Here is a 23,907-nt window from a genome sequence, read left to right on the forward strand (position 1 = left end):
TAATTCTAACACAGAAACAAGCCGTTCAGCCCAACTAGTCAGTGTTGTTGCTTAGCCTCCACACAAGTCTTGATCCCAGATACCCGTGCTTTTCCAAGATCCTTGTACTCTCCTTTCCTTTCGCCACCTACCAAACCTGTTCTTTAATGCTGACATGGTCTCTCATTCAATGACTAACTCCAGCAGTGCATTCCACAGCCTCACAATCCTCTGTGTAAAAAGGTTTATCCTGCTTTCTGTCCTAAATCTTACATTTAATCTCGTGTCTATTCCCCTGGTTCTAGACCCTTCACTCACCGAAAACAATCTGTTTCTATCTACTCTGTCCCATTCCTTCACAATTTTAAACACCTCCATCAAATCACCCCTGTTCTAACCAAGTAAAGCACAATGTACTCTCAGAGCAGCTGAATTTTCTAGCCGATATCATTTCATTTGAATTGTATGTATTTTTTTTTTTACTTTGAGCCAATGTTTTCAAATAGTTGGTAACATGCAGGTTGGCCAGCTGATTGAAGTGTCGCAGTGTGAGTGGGCTACCTTGAAGTGGCTGTAGAAATGAACCTTTAAAATACATAGCAGCTCAGGGCCAGGAACCCACAAGGAGGCCAAATAATTCAATCATAGGCTTCAGGCAGGTGAGAACAGCACCACTAGAGTTAAGAACATAAAAAATAGGAGCTGGAGTAGGCCATTTGGCCCTTCATGTTTGTTCCGCCATTCAACAAGATCATGGCGATCTTCTACCTCAACTCCACCTTCCTGCACTATCCCCATATTCCTTAATTCCCTTCGTTCCCAAAAATTTAGCGACCTCTGTCTTGAATATACTCAATGACTGAGAATCCACAGTTCTCTGGGGTAGAGAATTCCAAAGATTCACAACCCTTTGAGCGAAGAAATTTCTCCTCATCTCAGTCCTAAATGGCCTATTCCTTATTCTGTGACTGTGACCCCGTGTTCTAGATTCCCCAGCCAGGGGAAATATTTTCCCAGCATTAACCCTGTCAAGCCCCTTAAGAATTTTATATGTTTCAATTAGATCACCTCTCATTCTTCTAAACTCTAAGTAATATAGGCCTAGTCTACTCAATCTCTCCTCATAGGGCAATCCCCTCATCCCAGGAACCAGTCTAGTGAACCTTCGCTGCACTCCCTCTAAGACAAGTATGTCTTTCCTTAGGTAAGGAGACCAGAACTGTACACAGTACTCCAGATGTGGCCTCACCAATGCCCTGTATAATGGTAGTAAGAATTCTTTACTACATGTAGACTATCCTTTATCCGAACTTCCGAAAACCTCTAAAAACCGAAAGTTTTTTCGTTCAGCGTAAGTCGTGCGCATGACATGACCAGAGTGGCGCACGACTTACACTGAGCAGGGCAGAGGGTCACAGAGTTCCCTCCTGGGTAGGAGATTGCAGGCCGAGCCGGGCAGTGTGAAGGAGGTACCGGGAGAGTGAACCCAACAATACAGCGGCCCGTCCGATATTCTTTTCTTCCCCCGCCACCGACCCGGCCCGAACCGCGGCCCGTCCGATATTCTTTTCTCCCCCCCCCGCCGGCCCGTCCGATATTCATTTCTCCCCGACCCGTCCGATATTCTTTTCTCCCCCCCGACCCCCGCCTGGCCCCCCCCCCGACGACCCCCCCCCGCCCGACCGATATTCTTTTCTCCCCCCCCACCCGACCCCCGACCTGATTTGCGGGCCAGCTTAGTAGGAGTCAGCCGATATCCAGCTTTCCAGAGAAGCAGGAAGGGGAATGAGACACGGAACAGTCGCAAGAGGTAGCCTGAACTTTTAAAATTTATATTAAATACAAATTTCCCAGTCTTATAATAATACCTTCCGAAATCCGAAAAATTCCGAAAACCGAAACTCAGCTGGTCCCAAGGCTTTCGGATAAGGGATAGTGTACCTGTATTATGCTCTAATCCCTTTGTAACAAAAGCTAACATACCATTTGCTTTCCTAATTGCTTGCTGTACCTGCATGTTAATGTTCTGTGATTCATGTACAGGAAACTTTCGTTTAACTGGAGGTTAAATGTCCGGAAAGCTCTATCTACCGGCAAAATTCAGGAGCCGTTTCCTATAAGTTTTTTTACTTCTCGTTGCTTTTTTTTTCCTAGTCAGGCTCTGCAAGGTCTAGCTGAAGCTGTTGCTTAGCTACAGAGACGCTTTTAAGCTGCGGCCGACTGTTTTGAAGCTGTTGCTAAGCAACAGGGTTTGTTGATTCACACGGAGCTCAAAAGCTCCGTATGTTTTAACATTAGCGCTGGTTTCTACGGCAGTTTTGATGGTACGGCACCAGCTCAGTCCCGTCAGTGCCGGATACCAGAAAGTTTCCTGTACAGGTAGACTACCCTTTATCCGAACTTCCGAAAACCGAAACCCTCTAAAAACCGAAGGTTTTTTCGTTCAGCGTAAGTCGTGCGCACGACATGACCAGAGTGGCGCACGACTTACGCTGAGCAGGGCAGAGGGTCACTGAGTTCCCTCCTGGGTAGGAGATTGCAGGCCGAGCCGGGCAGTGTGAAGGAGATATACCGGGAGAGTGAACCCAACAATACAGCGGCCTGTCCAATATTCTTTTATCCCCCCCCGACCCCCGACCCCCCCCCCACCCTTTCGGATAAGGGATAGTGTATCCTTTTTCCGCACTTCCGAAAACCGAAATCCTCTGAAAACCGAAAGTGTTTTCGTTCAGCGTAAGTCGTGCGCACGACCCCGACCCCCACCCCGACCCCCCGCCGACCCCCACCCTTTCGGATAAGGGACAGTGTACCAGCCTTTATCCGCACTTCCGAAAACAGAAAACCTCTGAAAACCGAAAGTGTTTTCGTTCAGCGTAAGTTGTGCGCACGACCCCGACCCCCGCCGACCCCCACCCCGACCCCCCGCCGACCCCGACCCTCTGCCGACCCCGACCCCCGCCGACCCCCACCCCCGACCCCTCCGCCGACCCCGACCCCCCGCCGACCCCGACAAATTTCCCAGTCTTATAAAATACCTTCCGAAATCCAAAATTTTCCGAAAACCGAAACACGGCTGGTCCCGAGGTTTTCGGATAAAGGATAGTCTACCTGTACAAGGACACCCAGGTCCCTCGGAGTGTAAACATTTCCCAGTCTCGCACCATTCAAAAAATATTCTGCTTTTTTGTTTTTCCTACCAAAGTGGATAACTTCACACTTCCCCACATTGTATTCCATTTGCCATGTTCTTGCCTACTCAGTCACCCTGTCTATATCTCTCTGCAGCCTCTTTGCGTCCTCCTCACAGTTTACTTTTCCACCTAACTTTGTATCATCAGCAAACTTGGATACATTACACTCAGTCCCTTCATCTAAGTCATTAATATAGATTGTGAATAGCTGACGCCCAAGCACTGATCCTTGCGGTACCCCACTAGTTACAGCCTGCCAACCTGAAAAGGTCCTGTTTATTCCTACTCTCTGTTTTCTGTCATTAACCAATCCTCAATCCATACTAATATATTTCCCTCCAATACCATGAGTCCTAATCTTGTGTAATAACCTCATGTAGCACCTTATCAAATGCTTGGGAGATGGAGCAATGGAGCTTGGGAGACCAGACGTCAAATGGAATGAATCAGCCAATTAGAGGTAAGTATAAGTAGCAGACTTGAAAACAGATTGGCAGTAATTATAGCATGATAAAGAGCCTTGACTACCAGGCTGACAAAATAATGGTAGGAAGTAAGTGAGACAGTGCATGCTACACACAAGACTTGTAATATCATTCTAGCAGATTTCCTGGGGCATTGTTCGTGGTGGGTCACAGTATACACTATAATGTGATTGGAAAAGTAAGCGAACTTACAAAATGTACACACTATGCACAAATCTTTTAATAAATTACTAATAGATCTCTCAGGATATTGCTTATGGAAGGCAATGGGAATCGGGGGGAAAACTCTCCACTGGCTGGAGTCATACCTAGCACAAAGGAAGATGGTTGTGATGGTTGGAGGTCAATCATCACAGCCCCAGGACATCGCTGCAGGAGTTCCTCAGGGCAGTGTCCTAGGGCCAACCATCTTCAGCTGCTTCATCAATGACCTTTCCTCCAACATATGGTCAGAAATGGGGATGTTCGCTGATGACTGCACAGTGTTCAGTGCCATTCACAACTCCTCAGATAATGAAGCAGTCCATACCTGCATGCAACAAGACCTGGACGACGTTCAGGCTTGGGCTGATAAGTGGCAGGTAACATTCGCGCCACAGAAGTGCCAGGCAATGACTATCTCCAACAAGTGAGAGTCTAACCACCGCCCCTTGACATTCAATGGTATTACCATTGCCGAATCCCCCACCATCAATATCCTGGGGGTCACCACTGACCAGAAACTTAACTGGACCAGCCACATAAATACTGTGGCAACAAGAGCAGGTCAGAAGCTAGGTATTCTGCAGCCAGTGTCTCATCTCCTACTCCCCAAAGCCTTTCTACCATCTACAAAGCACAAGTAAGGAGTGTGATGGAATACTCTCCACTTGTCTGGATGAGTGCAGCTCCAACAACACAGCCCGCTTAATTGGCACCCCATCCACCACCATAAACATTCACTCCCTCCACCATCGGCGTACCGTGGCTGCAGTGTGTACCATCTACAGATGTACTGCAGCAACTCGCCAAGGCTTCTTCGGCAGCACCTCCCAAACGTGTGACCTCTTCCACCTAGAAGGACAAGGGCAGCAGACGCATGGGAACACCACCACCTCCAAGTTCCCCTCCAAGTCACACACCATCCTGACTTAGAAGTATATCACCGATCCTTCATCGTCGCTGGGTCAAAATCCTGGAACTCCCTACCTAACAGCACTGTGGGAGTACCTTCACCACACGGATTGCAGCGGTTCAAGGCGGCAATTAGGGGTGGGCAATAAATGCTGGCCTTGCCAGCGACGCCCACATCCCATAAACACATTAAAAAAAAGTTGGAGGGCAGGGTGGAGAAGGAGTGAGGGCAGGGATCTTCTGTACCATGCCTTAATGTCTATATCCTCGTCTCCGCTATCACATTTGTTGACCATTAGACTCCCATCCTCAAACACCCAGTTGATCCCATTCTTTTACCCCCACTTGCACCCATCATCTTCTGCCTATTTCCCGATCTGCTCCTCATTCAGCCGACCAATGTGACTACTTTGCCCTGTTATTAAGTACCTATACCCTTCACCTCCTGTAGCTTTAATGCAAAGGAAGAAACTCTTCTTGTTTAAATATTAGCATCTGTTTATAATTAATATTTTGCTCTTCTGTAATTCCAAAATAGAGGATTTTCTGCTACACTCTGAACTCTGGGTAATGTATTCTACTGTGGCGGATCGCCACCTAAACGGGCGCAATCCACTTTTCCATCTGTGGACAATAAATCGGGCACCTTGCCTTTAAGAAGCATGCTGCCTTTAAGGCATGACAAAGGAGCGGGCGTCGCCCTCAGAGTGTACTCAAAAGCGCGGGTGTCGCCCTCAGTCTGTTTTCAGGTTTAGCAGAGAGAGGAGCTGGGGCAGCCATCTCTCAAGAGAATGTAATAAAAGCCATGTGTTCCTCAGATCGGTTCGGCCTCCATTCGTGTTCCGCGGCGGCCGCAACACTGGTGACCCCGATGCTCAGAACGTATTCCGAGCACTGCAATGGCGGACACGAACGCAGTTTCCGTGAAACTGCCGGAGTTTTGGGAAAACCAGCCCGAAGCCTGGTTCCTCCAAGCTGAGTCCCGATTCCGGCTGCGACACATCACCACAGATGGGACGAAGTATGACTACCTCGCCGCATCACTCGGTAGCTCCACAGTCACGAAGGTCTGGATAGCGCTGCAGAACTCACCAGAGGAGGGCAAGTATGCACATCTTAAGGCCGCGCTCCTTAAAAAATTTACGACCTCGACATACCAGCGAAACTGCCGCCTCCTCGACCTTCCAGGCCTCGGTGACGCCTCACCGTCAGACCTCCTCTCCCACATGCTCTCACTCACCGACGAGAGCCCACCTGGGTCCCTCTTCCGCACGCTGTTCATCCGCCAGCTACCTCCCAGCATCCGCCCAGCGATCGTGGCGTCCGGCCTCACGGACCTAGAAGCCCTGGCCGACGAGGCCGACAAGCTGCTGTCCGCTCACTCCAGCCGCGACGTCGCTCCGGACCTGGCAGCCACAGCCTGGGCGCGCCCCTCACCGGCCACCACGCGGCCACAAGGCCCAGCCACGGGGCCCATGGGGCCTTCGCGCCCCACAAACCCGGGCTACTGTTACTACCACGCACGGTTCGGCGCCAGGGCACAACGGTGCACACCTCCCTGCTCCTTCAAGTCTGCCCCCGCGATGACCGTGGGCCACGCTGGCTCCCTGCTGTACGTCACGGATGACAAAACCGGCCGCCGGTTCCTGTGCGACACTGGAGCTCAGCACAGCATCATCCCGGCCTCCGCCCTCGACATCCAAAAGGGCGAACGAGGACAGGCGCTGGCTGCCGCTAACGGCTCGGACATCCAGACGTACGGCACCCGCACAGTCACCCTCGACCTCGCTGGTCGCCGCTACCGATGGGAGTTCATCACTGCCAAGGTACTCTCCCCTCTCATCGGCGCAGACTTCCTGTGCGCCCACGGCCTACTGGTAGACATCCCTCGACACCGCCTCGTGGACATGAACACCATGTCCCCCATCCTGGGCGCCATGGCCCCCCGTCAACCCGCCGACATGGCGTCACAGTGCCACGCCCGGGCCACGGATGACTACTCGGCACTCCTAGCCGAATTCCCGGCCCTCACCAACCCGACCTTCTCCGCGGAGGTCGCCAAACACGGGGTGGAACACTCCATCCCCACCACAGGCCCCCCAGTGTACGCCCACGCCCGCAGGCTGGACCCGGCCAAACTGGAGATCGCGCGGACCGAGTTTGCCACTATGGAACAGCTCGGCATCATCCGCCGCTCCAACAGTCCCTGGGCCTCCCCACTCCACATCGCCCCCAAACCAGGCGGGGGTTGGCGCCCCTGCGGGGATTACCGCCGTCTCAACGATGCCACCACCCCTGATCGGTACCCCGTGCCGCACATTCAGGACTTCTCGGCTAGACTGGCCGGCCGCTCAGTCTTTTCCAAAGTTGACCTGGTGCGCGGCTACCGCCAAGTCCCTGTCCACTCCGCGGACGTCCCCAAGACAGCCGTAATCACCCCCTTCGGGCTTTTTGAGTTCCTGCGGATGCCCTTCGGCCTCAAAAATGCGGCCCAGGCATTCCAACGGCTCATGGACTCGGTCCTTCGGGACCTGAAGTTCCTGTTCGTCTACCTGGACGACATCCTGGTAGCCAGTTCCTCCAAGCAGGAACACCTCGAACACCTTCGCATCCTGTTCGGGCGCCTCAGCGACCACGGGCTCATCCTCAGCCCAGCCAAGTGCCAGTTCGGCCTGGACAAGATCGACTTCCTCGGCCACCACATCACCCATGCTGGGGCCATTCCCCTGCCCACCAAGGTGCAGGCCATCCAGCAATTTCCCCGCCCCACCACCATCAAAGGACTCCAGGAGTTCCTCGGGATGGTGAATTTCTACAACCGCTTTATCCCCAAAGCGGCGTCCCTCACGAGGCCCCTGTATGAAGCCCTCCGGGGCAGGAGCGGCAAGATGGCGGTCGAATGGACGGCAGACGTATCAGCCGCCTTCAACTCCACCAAGACCGCGCTCGCCAACGCCACCCTGCTCGCGCACCCACGGCCCAATGCCAGAGTAGCGCTCACCACGGACGCCTCCGACCACGCGGTCGGCGCCGTGTACGAGCAGTGGGTCGACGGCGCCTGGCAACCACTTGCCTTCTTCAGCCGCCAACTACGCCCCCCGGAGGTCAAGTACAGCACCTTCGACCGCGAGCTCCTCGCGCTGTACCTGGCGGTCCGCCATTTTCGGTTTTTGCTGGAGGGCCACCCCTTCACTGCGTTTGTCGACCACAAACCCCTGACATTCGCAATGGCAAAGACAACCGACCCCTGGTCCGCCAGGCAGCAGCGCCAGCTCGCGGCAGTGTCTGAGTTCACCACAGACATCCAACACGTCTCCGGCCGAGACAACGTGGTAGCCGACTGCCTCTCCCGCCCCGCCATCCACGCCGCACACCTGGCAGTCGACTACGCTCAACTCGCAGCAGACCAGCTCACGGACCCTGATCTGCTCTCCGCACCTACCAACCTGCCAGGGCTACGCCTGGCCGACGTCGCCTGCGGCCCGACCGCAGTCACGGCCAAGTGCGACATATCCCTATCTCAACCTCGGCCCGTCGTCCCAGCGCCGCCGGGTATTCGAGATTCTCCACAACCTCTCCCACCCCGGCGCCCGCGCATCCATCAAATTGGTAGCCAACCGCTTTGTCTGGCGCGGCCTTCGCAAGGATGTACGTACTTGGGCCAACTCCTGCCTAGCCTGCCAACGGGCCAAGGTGCAGCAACACACGAAAGCACCCCTCGAGGAGTTCACCGTCCCTTCACGTAGATTCGACCACATCCACGTGGACATCGTCGGGCCCCTGCCGCCATCGCAAGGCCACACGCACTTGCTGACGATCGTCGACCGCACCACGCGCTGGCCCGAGGCAATTCCACTGACCTCTACCACCACCGCCGACATCGCCAGAGCCTTCGTCAGCACCTGGGTCGCACGGTTCGGCGTCCCCTCCGACATGACGTCGGACAGAGGTCCGCAATTTAGCTCTGAACTCTGGCCCGCCATCGCATGCAATCTCGGGGTGACCATTCACCGCACCACAGCGTACCACCCCCAAGCCAACGGACTGTGTGAGCAGTTCCACAGATCCTTGAAGGCATCTCTTCGAGCCAGCCTCCAGGACGGCGCCTGGACCGACCGACTCCCGTGGGTCCTCCTCGGCCTGCGCTCCGCGGTTAAAGAAGACCTCCACGCATCGGCAGCAGAGCTCGTGTACGGCCAGCCGCTGCGCGTACCTGGCGACTTCCTGCCCACCGCCACGACACCCTGGTCAGCCGACCAGCAACGCCACGACTTCGCCTCACCGGCGCTACAGTTCGCCCCGGTGCCCATTGCCCGGCACGGCGAATCCACCTCACACGTCCCGCTAAGCCTGCACCAGGCACGGTTCGTTTTCGTCCGGCACGATGCCCACCGCGGACCCCTTCAACCCCCGTACGACGGGCCCTACAAAGTACTACAGGCTGGGGACAAATTTTTCGACCTACAAGTGGGCGGCAGGACTGAAAAAGTGTCGGTTGACCGACTCAAGCCAGCACACTCGGAGCCCGGTGAGCAGGTCCCAGTAGCTCGTCCACCGCCACGCGGCCGACCTGCCCTCAAGCCAGTACACCCGGCTGCTCCACGCCCGGCCGTTCCACGTCCACCGGCGTCCTACAAGAGCCACTCCGCCGGCCCATCAGACCGCCGCACCGTCTCGTCCACACCTCCTAAGCGGATTCTGGGGGGAGCTGTGTGGCGGATCGCCACCTAAACGGGCGCAATCCACTTTTCCGTCTGTGGACAATAAATCGGGCACCTTGCCTTTAAGAAGCATGCTGCCTTTAAGGCATGACAAAGGAGCGGGCGTCGCCCTCAGAGTGTACTCAAAAGCGCGGGTGTCGCCCTCAGTCTGTTTTCAGGTTTAGCAGAGAGAGGAGCTGGGGCAGCCATCTCTCAAGAGAATGTAATAAAAGCCATGTGTTCCTCAGATCGGTTCGGCCTCCATTCGTGTTCCGCGGCAGCCGCAACACTACTGTTAAAAGTCTTCTGAATGTTGCATTACGTTAGCGATGCAAGTTTTATTTTTCAAACAGGGACATGAATATGTTGAACAGAATTTTTGTTATTGCCAAGATATTAATTTGTAGTCAATTTCCTATGGCATTGCACTTGTTAAATCAGTGACTTCTTACCTGTCCCTGATGCCTTCATATCGCTGATTCTGTTACTCCTCTTCTGGTTTTCTCTCTCTTTTTGGTGTCAGCCTTGCCTCAGTAGTAGCCCTCTTGCCTCTGAGTCAGAGAGTTGTGGATTCAAGCCTCACTCCAGAGACTTGAGCACATAATCTCGGCTGACACTTCAGTGCAGTATTGACGGAGTGCTGCACAGTCGAAGGTGCCATCTTTTGGATAAGACATTAGACCACGTCTGCTCACTCAGGTGGAAGTAAAAGATCCCACAACATTATTCGAAGAAGAGCAGGGGAGTTCTCCAAGTGTCCTGGCTAACAGTTATCTCTCAACCAACATCACCAAAACAAATAATCTGGTCATTATCTCATTGCGGTTTGTGGAACTTTGCTGTGTGAAAATTGGCTGCCACATTTCCCTATATTACCACAGTGACTATCTGTTTGGCTACCAGACTTGAATGGAACAAAGGAATGCGTAGAAAATACTGTCACCATCCCAATGGATAGAACGGCTGGTTAAACAACTTCAAGTGTTCTAGCTGGAAAAGATCCACTGTCCAGCATGTACCCACGTTAGCCCATTTCAGGACACAGCTATTCTCGACATTCCTCTTGCAAGACAAATAAAAAGCTTGCTACATATACAAATTTTCACATAATAGGATTGGATTTAAAATTACCTGCGAGATATTCCCAAAAGCATAAAAATAGCAAAGGTGTATTCAATCATTGCCCAATCTAACAGAATTATGTCACTCATTGGACAAACCCAGAATATTTGCAAAAGGCACTTCTATGGCTCCAAATGTTTAAGCACTGGATGTTTGTACCAGTCTAGTACAGGGCATCACCATTAGCCTGGTTTCATCCCAACCCTCATGAGATGGATCAGTTAAAATTCATAGAAGGCCAGCCAATTTTAACTCATCATTTTCATGTTGTATTTTATGTCACGTTAATGGAAGTTAACTCTAGCACAGGCCTCATTACAATGAGCAAAAATTGGTGGATTAATTTGCCTTCAGTTGCAGTAGTCATTATTCTCCATATACCATGGGATAAGGTAGCCACTATTCTGTTCTGATGAAGGATCCCACTTGAAACATTAATTTTTCTCACTCTTTCAGATCCTGAATACTCTGCTGTGCATCCTTGGTATTTAACACTTTTACAATGACAGACTGTTTATGAAGGAAGTGAACTTTCTCAATGTGTTTTGGAATACGATCCCCACCGCTTACACCGTCCGTCCCTGCTTATCCCAGACAGCCGCCTAGATCGGGAAAATGGCGCTGACCATTTGCCATCACTATAGGTGTCAATTACAAAGGCACCGCTTAAACTGTATTAATTGTGCCGACTATTTTGATCAGTTCAAGCAGCAGTTCGCACCTCGCAATTACCTTTCATTAAGTTACCCACTGCTTGCAAGCAGGACTTTCATTTTGAGCATTCCCCAATTAATTTTCCCTCACTGAAAAAAACGTTTCTTGAAGTTTAACAAGAGGAAATAACTTTAAAAAGCCTCTTGAACTCCTGTCACATGTAACAGGCATGTAACACCAGTTTAAAAAGAAGTTGAGCACCTGGACTTGAGAGTCTCAATTGTCTTATGAAAGTAAAGTCTCATTTAATAACTATTGTGAGGTAATGTATTTGACTTTTATTGGCCCAGTAATTCCGGGCACAACGCGTGAGTAAGGACGGGGTACTCACGCGTGTGCCCGGAGGAATTGCCGGTTTTCAGCATGCACAGCGCATGCGCTGAAAACCGGCATTTCCTGCCCTCTGACCCAAGGGGTTAAGAGGCAGTACGCGCGCAACTGCACAGGCAGCGCGTGCGCAGTGAAATTCCTTTTTTTTCCCCACAGTTGCCCGAGTGTAAAGGCGTCGGGTTTTTACGCGTGGAAAAACCAGACGTAAGTATTTAGTTTTACAGGTAAGTGGGCTTTTAGTACAATGTAGAAATTTTTTTTCCACAGGTTTGTTATTTTTAAAGAATTTACAGTAAGGTAAGTTTAGTTTTAGACCCTATTTTTAAAAAATTTATTTTTTACAAAAAATTGATTAATTGTTTAAAACATTTTTAAAAACATATTTATAGTTAATATAATCAGTGGGATGTTTTTAAAAATTTTATTTAAAGTTAAAGTAGTGTTTTGGCAGCCCATACTTTTCATGAGTTTGACAGATCTTACTGTCAAACTCATGAATGAGTTTCCCCTCCCCTGATTGGCTGCACAGTGCTCACCTGATCCCAGCTGGCACATTGCACTAACTACGCCGCTGGATCAGGTAAGCACATCGCGCCGACATCTGAACCGGGCCTGTAACAGGAAATGCGAGCAGGCCCGGGCTTCAGATGTCGGCGCGCAGGGTGAGTGCAGATCGGGGGCTTGCACGCGCGGCAAGCTCCCGATCCTAATTTCAGGGCCATTGTGTTTTACTTCTGAAAATCTCACATATTTGCATATTGTATTAGCAATTTTATTTTTAAAATTGTGGATATATAATTCTAATTGCACGCGGTCAGTTATAATACCAGCTCTGACATAGGGCAACAACACTTTAGCTCTCAATGTATTCATATTGAAGCTCAATGCTATGCTGTGGGGCATTCATTAGTGAACACACCTACTTATGAAATACTAAGACTCCAGCCTCCTGATGGCTACATTACACGTGGTTTGTGTCTACAAGAGTTTTCATAGTAAGTTTGGTCATTTTCTTTTTTCCTTTGATGCTCTTGCTGCCTAATTTACATCCCCAAAACAAAACACCCCTACAAAAATCAAGTTTACAGTACTAAAGAAAGGTCTTGCAGTCTGAATTTGTGAATCTCTGGGCATGATTTTATCAAATATCTAGAAATAAGACGCTAAACTTAAAGATCAATAAATTATCAAAAATAGTAACAATAAATATATAAGGACATGCTCATTTTAAACTTTTGATAAAATACTGGATCATAAAACAATCAATGGATTCCTCAGCTTAAAAAATTCTGTCAACTGCTACTTTACATCTTGCACCTAGCCCATTTCTGACACACTTTAGACATCACACTTCTACTCAAAGAGCACATATATATAATATATATATATAAAAAATGCCCATCATTTCCTGCTAATTTTCAAACCCTAAGGGCAGAAGCTCCCAATCTACAGAAACTTCCCTCACCTTCTAATTAAACTCAGGATATGCCTATTTACACACGTCCTCACAGCCAGCACCCGAGCAATCACCTTAGGGGGACACGTGATATTAAACATAGTTTCATGTTAGCAGTGCACAACACAACCATGCTCCAGACTACTCATGAGCAGCACCACAAAAGATCATCTAGCATAATCTAAAGGTCATCGGCTGAACCAGTAGGGCATATAGGTTACACAATGCCCAATGGATGAAATAAAACATTTGCGATGTATTAGAGGGGAAATTAAGCTGAGGTGTAATTCAAAAGATTCTATGTTCTATGGTTAGGTCATAGTCAGTGCTTACTTTAAAACAAAAGAAACATTTTCTTCATTAAATGTCAGTCTTCTCACAAAATTACAATTTTTTCCAAGATTGCCATTGCCAAGAATGTTCAGGGCTGTGTAGGTTTGATTTTCATGAATCATACAACTTTTGGTACAGAAGAAGACCACTCAGACCATTGTGCCTGTGCTGGTCTGAGCTACACATCAGAGCTGTCTACTCAAATCCCATTTCCTTATATCCGTTAAATTTTTCTTCAAGTTTTTATTTAATTTTCCTTTAAATATCATGATTGATTCAGCTTCAATAGCCAATCGTTGTAATGTATTCCATACTCTAATAACTCTGCATGAAAACATTCCTTCTACTCTCCCTCTTCATGTTCCTATCATTGAGGAGGCTAGCTCCTTATCAAGTTTTCAGACCTCAATGACCACTCCCTGAATCAATGCAAAATGCTGCTAATTCATGGATGGGAACGAATAGGTCCCAACTTCCTTACATAGTGCTTCTTTAACCTGACCAAATGAGAAAGAATCTTTAAACTACTGTATTATTAAAACATACCTCTTTAACCAAGCTTTCAGTCTCCCCCTCCTAATATCCCCTTTGACTCAATGTCAATTTTGTCTGATTACGCTTCTGTGGAGCACCTTGGGACATCTTCCTATGCTAAAGGCGCTATATAAATGCAACTTGTTGTTGGATGTACCACAAATGCATCCACTGGTGTCTCTCTTACTGGCTTTTCACACTGATTGCCGATTGAGTACAAAAGCTATCAATTAATCACAGTAGACCACTGGTACCAAAAATATCTCATTAACCTTTATTTGTCGAATTATATACATTAATTGTAATGCAAATCATTTACTTGGTGCTGCAACCTGAGGTCCTACATGATAAGGGCTGTTTGGAAAGAAAACCCCAGGGTGCTGACCTAAACTGTAATCCAGTACCTCATTCAGCAGTTGTGTTGTACATCACAGCCAATGTGTTTGACACTCAAATTGGACCCAGCAGGGGGCAAAATAATCTGATTTTTCAGCTGCTCAAGTAACTTCCAGTGCTGAAAATGCCTAAGATCCCTGGGGCTTATTCCCCCCTCACTTCCCTATTTGAAGCCAGCCTGTGTTCTTTAACAGAGATTAAGCTATCGTTCAAGAGGCTGAAATATTAATATGGGTCATGACATACCAATCCATCAGTACTCTGTTTGAGTACATAATATATTTTCTCATTTCCAAATCACAAAAGGTCACATAACAGAACCTTTTTTTTCCTGGTTTAACGTGAAACAATGTGGAATTTGTTAGAGCTGATTTGTACCTAGCAATCTGAAGTAGATAGTCTTTGAGTTAATATTTCCAGAATGTTATATTGCACTCAAGCTTTTCATGATTCATTTTTATCCCCCCACACATACTGAACACAGAAAAAGTTATATGAACCTGTTTCATATATAAAAGATGGTGGTAACCATATTTGTATCTGGTACAGCGAAACACTAACATCTCATCTATATTAAATTTGGGCGTCTTATCCAATCAGAGATTTTGATCCTGATAATAACTATGAGGCGGGAAGGGAACGGAGGAGGGGAGGATTTGCAGCTGGGTAAACCCGCAATTATGGGTTTCCCGCAATTCCTACCGAATTTAATGGCAGGACCTGTTTAACATTTTTCCAACAGGTTTCCTGGCTGCAGCCAGCCACTGACAGTCTGTTGGGCGGGAAGGCAGCCGGAAAACAGAACAGAGCGAAGTCCAACATGGACATCGCAAGGGTCCCATCGTGGGTGGGTCGGCCAATCACGGGGGTCGAATCGTGTGGAGGTAAGCTTGGTGGGTCAGGCGGAAGAATTCCTGCTCCTCCTGGCACAGAAGCAGTGGTGTAAAGGCACTTACCTGATGAATCCGGCCCTTGTGCTGCTGTGTTTCCCGAGGCCTGGGAAACCAGGCCTGCATGCGTTAAAACTAAAAGTAACGTTAAAATGGAGCCACGCAGCCTCCTTAAAATATTTTAGTGTCCGACCCACCTCCTGAGAACGGGTTGGTCACCCACCCCCTGAACAATGAACTACTACTAGCTGGTCATGATCGACAATCTACATCACATTCCATGTAGTAGATCTGGTTTACCATAGACATCACTCTCTGTTTTCCATTCTGCTACTAAACCTCTAAGGACTGCAGTTGCATTTCAACACTGCAATTACAAACTACTGTTAAATGTTAATTACAGTGGCTCAGTTTATTATAAGAATGTGCCATGTTAAAAAAGATTCAGAGCATTTTTTCTAATTTAGTTCAGAATATTCATTTTCCTGCCTCCGGGATCTGAAAGAAACCATGTTGTTGTTGTTGTCTGTTGTTGCTCAGAAAGTTGGATTGGACATGCAAAGGAATTGTTATCCATCTAGAGCACGTTTATCTGGTGATCTAGATAGGTTGTTGAAAAGACTATTCTGTTCATTGAACCTTATCCCTTTAGTAACCTACCTCTCTTATAGCATCCAACTGCATCGTGAATGGTCTTTATGTATTTTGTCTCTATGTATTTATCATTTGGGAGGAATAATTTTCTCGTTAGTAGAGGGAGGCACTTCTCCCCCTGATGTCGGACTGGGGCGGGGTGGGAGGTGATGGTTGTTGGGGTGGGTGGAAGAGGCTGAATCAGATTGAATGCTCTTCCCAAAAGCCCAATAGGGATATGACTCCAGAATGAAATCTGCAGTACTATCTCCACAGTCTTTGGACTCACAAAGGTACAGACACTCATCTCTCCAGCTGGGACAGATTGTACTGTGGCTGCAGTATCAGCAGGGTGGCCACATCATTGTTCCAGAATATGATGTGCAATGATGGCACTCTCACAATTCTTTCTGCCCAGTTAACTGTCCTCCTCTCCCTGCTGAACATGATTCTAGGGTCCAGTACCTACTGTAATGTTTTCATCATAGATAACACTAAAAAAAGTTACAGCATTTGTGTAAATAAACTACATATTGAAATGTTTCAATTATACCTTACCATTAAATGTAACACCCAATCCTTTTATAGTACTGTCTTTAACAGGTATACAGACTGTACTCTAATGGGGGCTGTGGTAAACCACTGTATTGTATATTGCCACCTCTGGGTGGCGCTGTGTATAGAGGCATGCCTCAGCTGACTCCACCCACCACTGTGTGGGTTTCGTTCAGACTTGTTCAGTCACTCACGAAGAAGCATGGTCTCTTCTTAGCTAATAAAAGCCTTATTCATCTCTTCTTTCGACTCATCACCTTTTATGAAGTAATTGATAAGCGTATCAATTTTATTAGCTAAAAGTTAAATGGCGACACCTGAGGAGCAACAACAGCAACGGATACAGCAGACATTGCTGAGAGCCCTCAGACCACCACGCCTGGACCTCGACCCTCAAGATGTGGGTGCATCAGCCAAGTTTGAACACTGGCTGAGCTGCTTTGAATCCTTCCTCGAGTGTCACACTAGCATACGGTGGACCCCTCCCCCCACTCACAGTCTGCAACCAACAACTTTTAAATCGCCCGCTGCAAACCACCTGCAGCCTTTCCACATTAAAAGTCCCCCCCCCTCCCCTGTTCGCTAACCTCACCCGCGACTGTAAACCCATCGCTACCAAAAGCAGGCGGTACAGTGCCGGGGACAGAGCTTTTATCAGCTCTGAGGTGGAGCGGCTCTTGAAGGAGGGCATTATCGAAGGTAGCACTAGCCCCTGGCGAGCCCAGGTTGTAGTCGTTAAAACCACTGCAAAACGCCGCATGGTAATCGACTACAGCCAAACCATAAACCGGTACACCCAGCTGGACGCGTACCCCCTCCCTCGCATATCTGATATGGTCAATCAGATTGCGCAATACAAAGTATTCTCCACCATCGACCTTAAGTCAGCGTACCACCAGCTGCCCATCCGCCATGAGGACCGCCAGTATACTGCCTTCGAGGCAAACGGCCGCCTCTACCACTTCCTTAGGGTCCCCTTCGGCGTCACCAACGGGGTTTCGGTCTTCCAAAGGGAGATGGACCGAATGGTTGACCAGAACGCGCTGCGGGCAACCTTCCCCTATTTGGATAACGTCACCATCTGCGGCCACGACCAGCAGGACCACGACGTTAATCTAGCAAATTTCCTCCGTACGGCCCAACGGCTGAACCTAACGTACAATAAGGAAAAATGTATGTTTCACACCAAGCGCCTGGCCATCCTCGGCTGCGTGGTGGAGAACGGAGTCATCGGGCCCGACCCCGACAGAATGCGCCCCCTAATGGAGCTACCCCTTCCCCACTGCCAAAAAGCACTGAAGAGATGCCTGGGGTTTTTCTCCTACTACGCCCAGTGGGTGCCCCTCTATGCAGACAAAGCCAGGCCCCTCATCAAAGCCACCTCCTTCCCCCTGACACCAGAGGCGTGTGCAGCCTTCACTCTTATCAAGAACGATATCGCGAAGGCCGCAATGCACGCGGTGGATGAGTCCATCCCCTTCCAAGTGGAGAGCGATGCCTCCGACTTCGCCCTAGCCGCGACCCTTAACCAGGCGGGCAGACCCGTGGCCTTTTTCTCAAGGACCCTCCAGGGCCCCGAGACGAGACACTCCTCCGTCGAAAAGGAGGCCCAGGCTATTGTAGAAGCGGTGCGTCACTGGAGGCATTACCTGGCCGGGAAACGATTTACCCTGCTCACTGACCAGCGTTCAGTAGCTTTTATGTTTAATAATAAGCAGAGGGGTAAAATCAAGAACGACAAGATCTTGAGGTGGAGAATCGAACTCTCCACCTACAATTATGATATCTTGTATCGGCCAGGGAAACTCAATGAGCCCCCAGATGCCCTATCACGTGGTACATGCGCCAACGCGCAGAGTGATAGGCTGCAGTCCCTCCACAATGACCTCTGCCACCCGGGGGTCACCAGGTTTTTCCATTTTATCAAATCCCGTAACCTGCCCTACTCCATCGAGGAGGTCAGGACCATGACCAAGAGCTGCCAAATCTGCGCCGAGTGCAAACCGCACTTCTATAGGCCGGACAGAGCAAGCCTGATCAAGGCCACCCGCCCCTTCGAACGCCTGAGCGTCGATTTTAAAGGGCCCCTCCCCTCCGCTGACCGCAATGTGTACTTCCTCAACATAGTTGATGAGTACTCCCGTTTCCCCTTTGCCATCCCTTGCCCAGACATGACCAGTACCACGGTCATCAAGTGTCTGAATGACATCTTCGCTCTGTTCGGGTTCCCCAGCTATATACATAGCGACAGGGGCTCATCGTTCATGAGCGACGAACTTCGGCAGTACCTGCTAACAAGAGGTATCGCCACGAGCAGGACCACCAGTTACAACCCCCGGGGGAACGGCCAGGTGGAAAGGGAGAACGCGACGGTTTGGAAGGCAGTCCTCTTAGCACTAAAATCTAAGGGCCTTCCGACCTCCCGCTGGCAGGAGGTCCTCCCTGCAGCGCTTCACTCCATTCGGTCACTGCTTTGTACTGCCACTAATGCGACCCCTCATGAGAAAATGTTCGTTTTCCCCCGGAAGTCTACATCGGGAACCTCGCTACCGGCATGGTTGACTTCTCCTGGGCCCGTCCTACTGCGGAGGCACGTGAGGACGCATAAAACGGACCCCCTGGTCGAGCGGGTGCACCTCCTACACGCCAACCCCCAGTATGCCTGGGTGACATACCCAGACGGGCGGGAGGACACGGTCTCCATACGAGATCTCGCACCCTCGGGTACCCCTGAATTACCACCGTTATCCCCCTTACCACCGTTATCCCCCTTACCACTGTTATCCCCCACCACCCCTCCCAACCCAACCCCTGCAGACGGCATGCCAAAGCCCCAGGAATCTTCGCCAACCACCCAGACACCAGACCCGACGTCGGATGCTGCAACACCACCGCCGCCACCACGACGATCAGGACGTCAGACAAGGCCTCCTGATAGACTTAACTTGTCGTACCCTTCACCCCGCCGGACTTCACATTAAACAAGGGGTGAATGTGGTAAACCACTGTATTGTATATTGCCACCTCTGGGTGGCGCTGTGTATGGAGGCATGCCTCAGCTGACTCCACCCACCACTGTGTGGGTTTCGTTCAGACTTGTTCAGTCACTCACGAAGAAGCATGGTCTCTTCTTAGCTAATAAAAGCCTTATTCATCTCTTCTTTCGACTCATCATCTCTTCTTCGACTCATCACCTTTTATGAAGTAATTGATAAGCGTATCAGGGGCAGATTTGGATTCACTATTTGAAAGGAGGCAGGGTGAAAGGGGTCAGAAAGAAATGCTTCATATCTGAAGTCATGCTATTTTAGAGAGCCTCATAAATGGGGGCTGCTGTATTTTTTGAGACTTTTTCCTTACAGTAGTTGCAGTAAAATATGGGTATAAAAATTAGTCACCGCATCTGAAATGGACTGCCCAATGCACTGTATACATTATGACATCAACATATTCGTATTACACAAAATTTGGAATGGATGACAGAAATAAAGATTCGGTAGAGAAACCAGCAGTCCTTACCTTGTCTATCATATCTGGCCTGTTGGTGGCTGCCAAGATCGTCACACTATGGAGCTGTTCAATCCCATCCATTTCAGTCAGCAACTGTGCAAGGACTCGGTCAGCCACATTCCCAGCGCCAGCAGAGCTAAACCAAAACACACAATCAGAAAGTTTTACACACAACTGTGGAAAAAAAACTCATGAATTGCAACACACTGAACTCACAAGGTAACAGCAGGCAAATGTTTTTTTTAAAAGGAAGAAACATAGATGAGTTCTGTGTTTGAGTTTTCTGGCTAGTCTTGCTGTTGTTGAACTCTTATCCCCTCTAGTAACTTTTAGTTATGGCGCATCTTACAGCAAAACACTGAAGTATCAGCTACTGGGAAAAAAATACGTAACTGTGCAGTAAAATAACTTGCACACTATTCATATATGGCATAAGGGCCAGAAAAATGTTTCATTTCCATCTAATCCCTTGCAATAAGTTACATTGTGCCAGTATTTTTTTTTAAAGTACTTTTTTGGATAATCAGGAATTGGGAAATGTTCTTTTGCTCTATTCATGGATTCAGTCCTACTTGGTAACATTGATGCTCAAAAACCAAACAGTTGACTCATTTTGCACCTAGTTCAGAAGTGGAATAAGTTGTAGATTCTGAACACTACAAAGCATTTCAGTGTGCAAAACTCCAAAATGTATTTATGAAGAAAAAAAGTTGATCTCAGTCAAATATAACTAAAATTACATTTCTTTGAGGCAAACATTTTTAGATTTTACCAAGGGCAAGATTCCTTGTACTCCAGTCACATTTGACAAACTTCATATGCACTGAATTGAGCATCTCCACTTAATGGATTCCTTCGTAATATCTCATCTATCCACAGGATTAATTTATACCAAACAGAGTTAATGGAGCTGTGAAAAAGGGGCTTCTCTCCAACATTTTGATATACTGTATTGCACATGCTTAATCATCTCTAAAATTCAACAGATGTTAGCTGCAAATTTCAAAAGTATATCAAAAGATTTTTAATTATCTGGACAACGGAATAAAATAAATAATGTATATTAGTTTGATTTTTTTCACAGAAGTCAACAACTAAGGAACTTGAACTAGCCCAGTTTCTATTTTCAAAATGGAACTCATTGAAAGTTGCTTTGCGAGATTATGGTGCCATCAATGAAGCATATTTAATCAGCTCAATTAATTGTACCTGAACACCATATTGTATTGGAGAAAAAATATTTAAGAGCTCGTCTAGCAGCTATATTGATAAGAGTTCCTGCACTGATCAGCAAGGAGGCCATATTTTGAATCTCTGATCTCAAATGACATCTGCACCCATTCTTTCCCTGGAGGAGAGGTTTGTGAGTCTTTGCTGTTTGATTCCAGAGTCTGGATTGCACCATCCTCCTAACAAAGGCACTATTTGAAGAGCAGGGAAGTTCTCCCAGTGTCTTCGCCAGCATTTACTCCTCAACCAATGCCACCAAAACAAATCAACTATTCATTTATTTAATTGCTGTTTGAGGGACCTTGCTATGCACAAACTGGCTGCTGTTTGCTTAGATAACAAAAGTGATTACATTTCAAAAGTAATTCTTTGGTTACAAAACACTTTGGGACATCCCGAGGACATGAAAGGTGCAATATGAAGTTAAGTCCTTTCTCCTTTCTTAACATGGATGTAGAGGTAATGAGGAAACAAGAGGTCATACCCCTCCCTACGAATAATATTCCTAGATGTATTTGCAATTACTCTCTTCCCAAAATGGACTATGCATTTCCAATACCAGCAGATATCCCATGACACTGCTCATGATAAGCCTATGCGGTTTCAAGCAAGGAGGAATTTAGTGCTGTAGATGTGGGAAATTAGTGCACATCTTTAATGAAAGAATTTGAAAACAAATTTGTGAACGATCTCCTCAGAGACAGTGCTTTACATGTTTTTATGGTTTCCTTATCCACTGTACATCTATAACATAATAAAAGTTTTGCATGCACTTGTGTTCGTTTTACACTTCACATCCTAGATCACAGTTTTTGTGTAAAGCTACTCTCTGTTATGCCTAGGTATTACATTTGATGTATAATAAACTGTAAGGTATGAATACTTACCATTACACTAACCTTCCAGCCCTCCCAAGGATAGAGCATGGTGGGTGAGGAGCAGAGCAGAGGAGGAAATAGAGAATGAATGACAAGTTATGGGTGGAAGGAAGGGATAGGGGATGTATATGGGTGTGACAGATTGGATAAAAGTAAGAGGGGCAGGTGATGAGGTGGTGATAGAAAGGAAATCACCAAGGGTTGCAGGCCATATTCTTTCCACATCCGCTACCAGAAAATGCAGCCTCTTGTCCCAGTGGCAACGTTCCCTACCATGTCATCCCACCAACCACCAAAAGGGAAAGAAGCAGAAGACAGCAAAGAAAGAAGCAAAAAAGATAGTGAGAAACAGAAGGAGAAGCAGACAAAAAGGGAAACAGCAACTGAAAGATGACAACGACAGGCAAGAGTGAGACCATTTGCTCCGACTAATCACAAGCAATGCCACAGGAGAGCCACTGGTTCAAATAAATGTGTCCCCTTACATGCCACATTTACATGATATTTGTATGTAATAGGAGGGAGCAGCATTTTACTGTCCATCTCTTTAAGCTGCGACTTGTTATAGCTAAGGCCAAGAAATGTACAAACTTCAGTTTAATCTGTTCTTATTTGCATCTTTTCTTCCTTACCAAGTATCTCTGCAACAACACAATAACCTGAAGCAGGACCTTTTAGTAAAATACTTTAAATTCAGGACTTTATTCAGTACCTACTTCAAAACTTGAATAATGATACATCCCATCCAGATTTTAAACAGTCATTGTTTTGAAACGATCTATACATATAAAATTAGTTTTTTAAGCATGTAGAATGCATTACAAAACATAAAGATTCTGCCTTGAAAGTTGGCATACACAGGTAACTTGTTATGAACAACCCTTTGAATATAGTAACCTACATTTTTTCTTTCCACCCACCCCCTCCAGAAAAAAGCAAGCTTGGAGAAATTTGACAATTACATGCTTTATCTCGTTTAAAGAAAAAAAATCTAGTTACTAATCAAGTCCTAAAAATGGCTTCCCAGGCGTTTTTCATTTTTGGAATTTCCAATGTCATACCAACACACAGAAGGAATGATGCTTACAAGCAGAATGTCCTGGAATATGCTGTGAATCAACAGTCTTGCTGCAAAATTCTTGAAGTTGCATACACAGGTTCAGTCAACTCAATAGAAACTGGGAATTCCTTAATGGAATTAGTCAAGGAACCCACAAAAAGTGACTTGTATCTAGATCTGGTTCTTCAAAGCAATCGTGAATGTATCCATAATGTGAAGATAGTTGAACTGCTAGAGATTAGAGACTACAATATGATTAAATTTATTATCAGTAATCAGCACCAGTAAGTGCAAGAACTAACTTTAAAAAAGAAACATTTGAAGGAATGATAGATGAACTAAAAGAAATTAAATGGCAATCCCTGCTGAAAGAAGTCAGTTGAGGAAAACGGGAACATTTTAAAAACAATGTTAATTTTGCAAGATAAGTATATATAATCGAAGAAAAAGTAAACATGGAGACCATAAAATTAAAGATTAATTAAAACAGAAATTTAAAAATCTGTATAGAACCCACAAGGAGCCAGATGGAAGGGAACTAAAAGGGGTATAACAATTTTCTAAAACTGGCTAAAAGGGACATTAGAATTGCAAAGTAAATCCTAGAGATGAGTAGAGAATAAAAGGTATTAAGCAGAATGCTAAAAAGTTCTTCCGGTATCAGAACAGCAGTTAGGAAGTTCAAACTACAAAAGATAAACATGCCAGTGAAGTTAAAAATGTCATTTTTGCATTTTTAAATGAATATTGGTGCAAACAGCACAAATCACATTTACATGTGTAGTAGATACTTGCGAC

The 23,907-nt window shown here is 47.3% G+C and overlaps 1 protein-coding gene across 3 annotated transcripts in view; it reads right to left on the minus strand.

Moving 5' to 3' along the window:
• Positions 1-23,907, minus strand: part of afg2a (AAA ATPase AFG2A) — a 686,751-nt gene that overhangs the window by 470,705 nt on the left and 192,139 nt on the right. For all 3 annotated transcript variants that reach the window (XM_086009602.1, XM_086009595.1, XM_086009612.1), the window contains exon 14: positions 19,951-20,077. In XM_086009602.1, the coding sequence (XP_085865728.1) occupies positions 19,951-20,077 (127 nt within the window). The remainder of the gene's footprint in view (positions 1-19,950; positions 20,078-23,907) is intronic.

The sequence above is a fragment of the Somniosus microcephalus genome, chromosome 2, assembly GCF_052327205.1.
Source record: "Somniosus microcephalus isolate GS21.2 chromosome 2, FLI_Smic_1.0, whole genome shotgun sequence".
Lineage (NCBI taxonomy): Eukaryota > Metazoa > Chordata > Chondrichthyes > Squaliformes > Somniosidae > Somniosus > Somniosus microcephalus.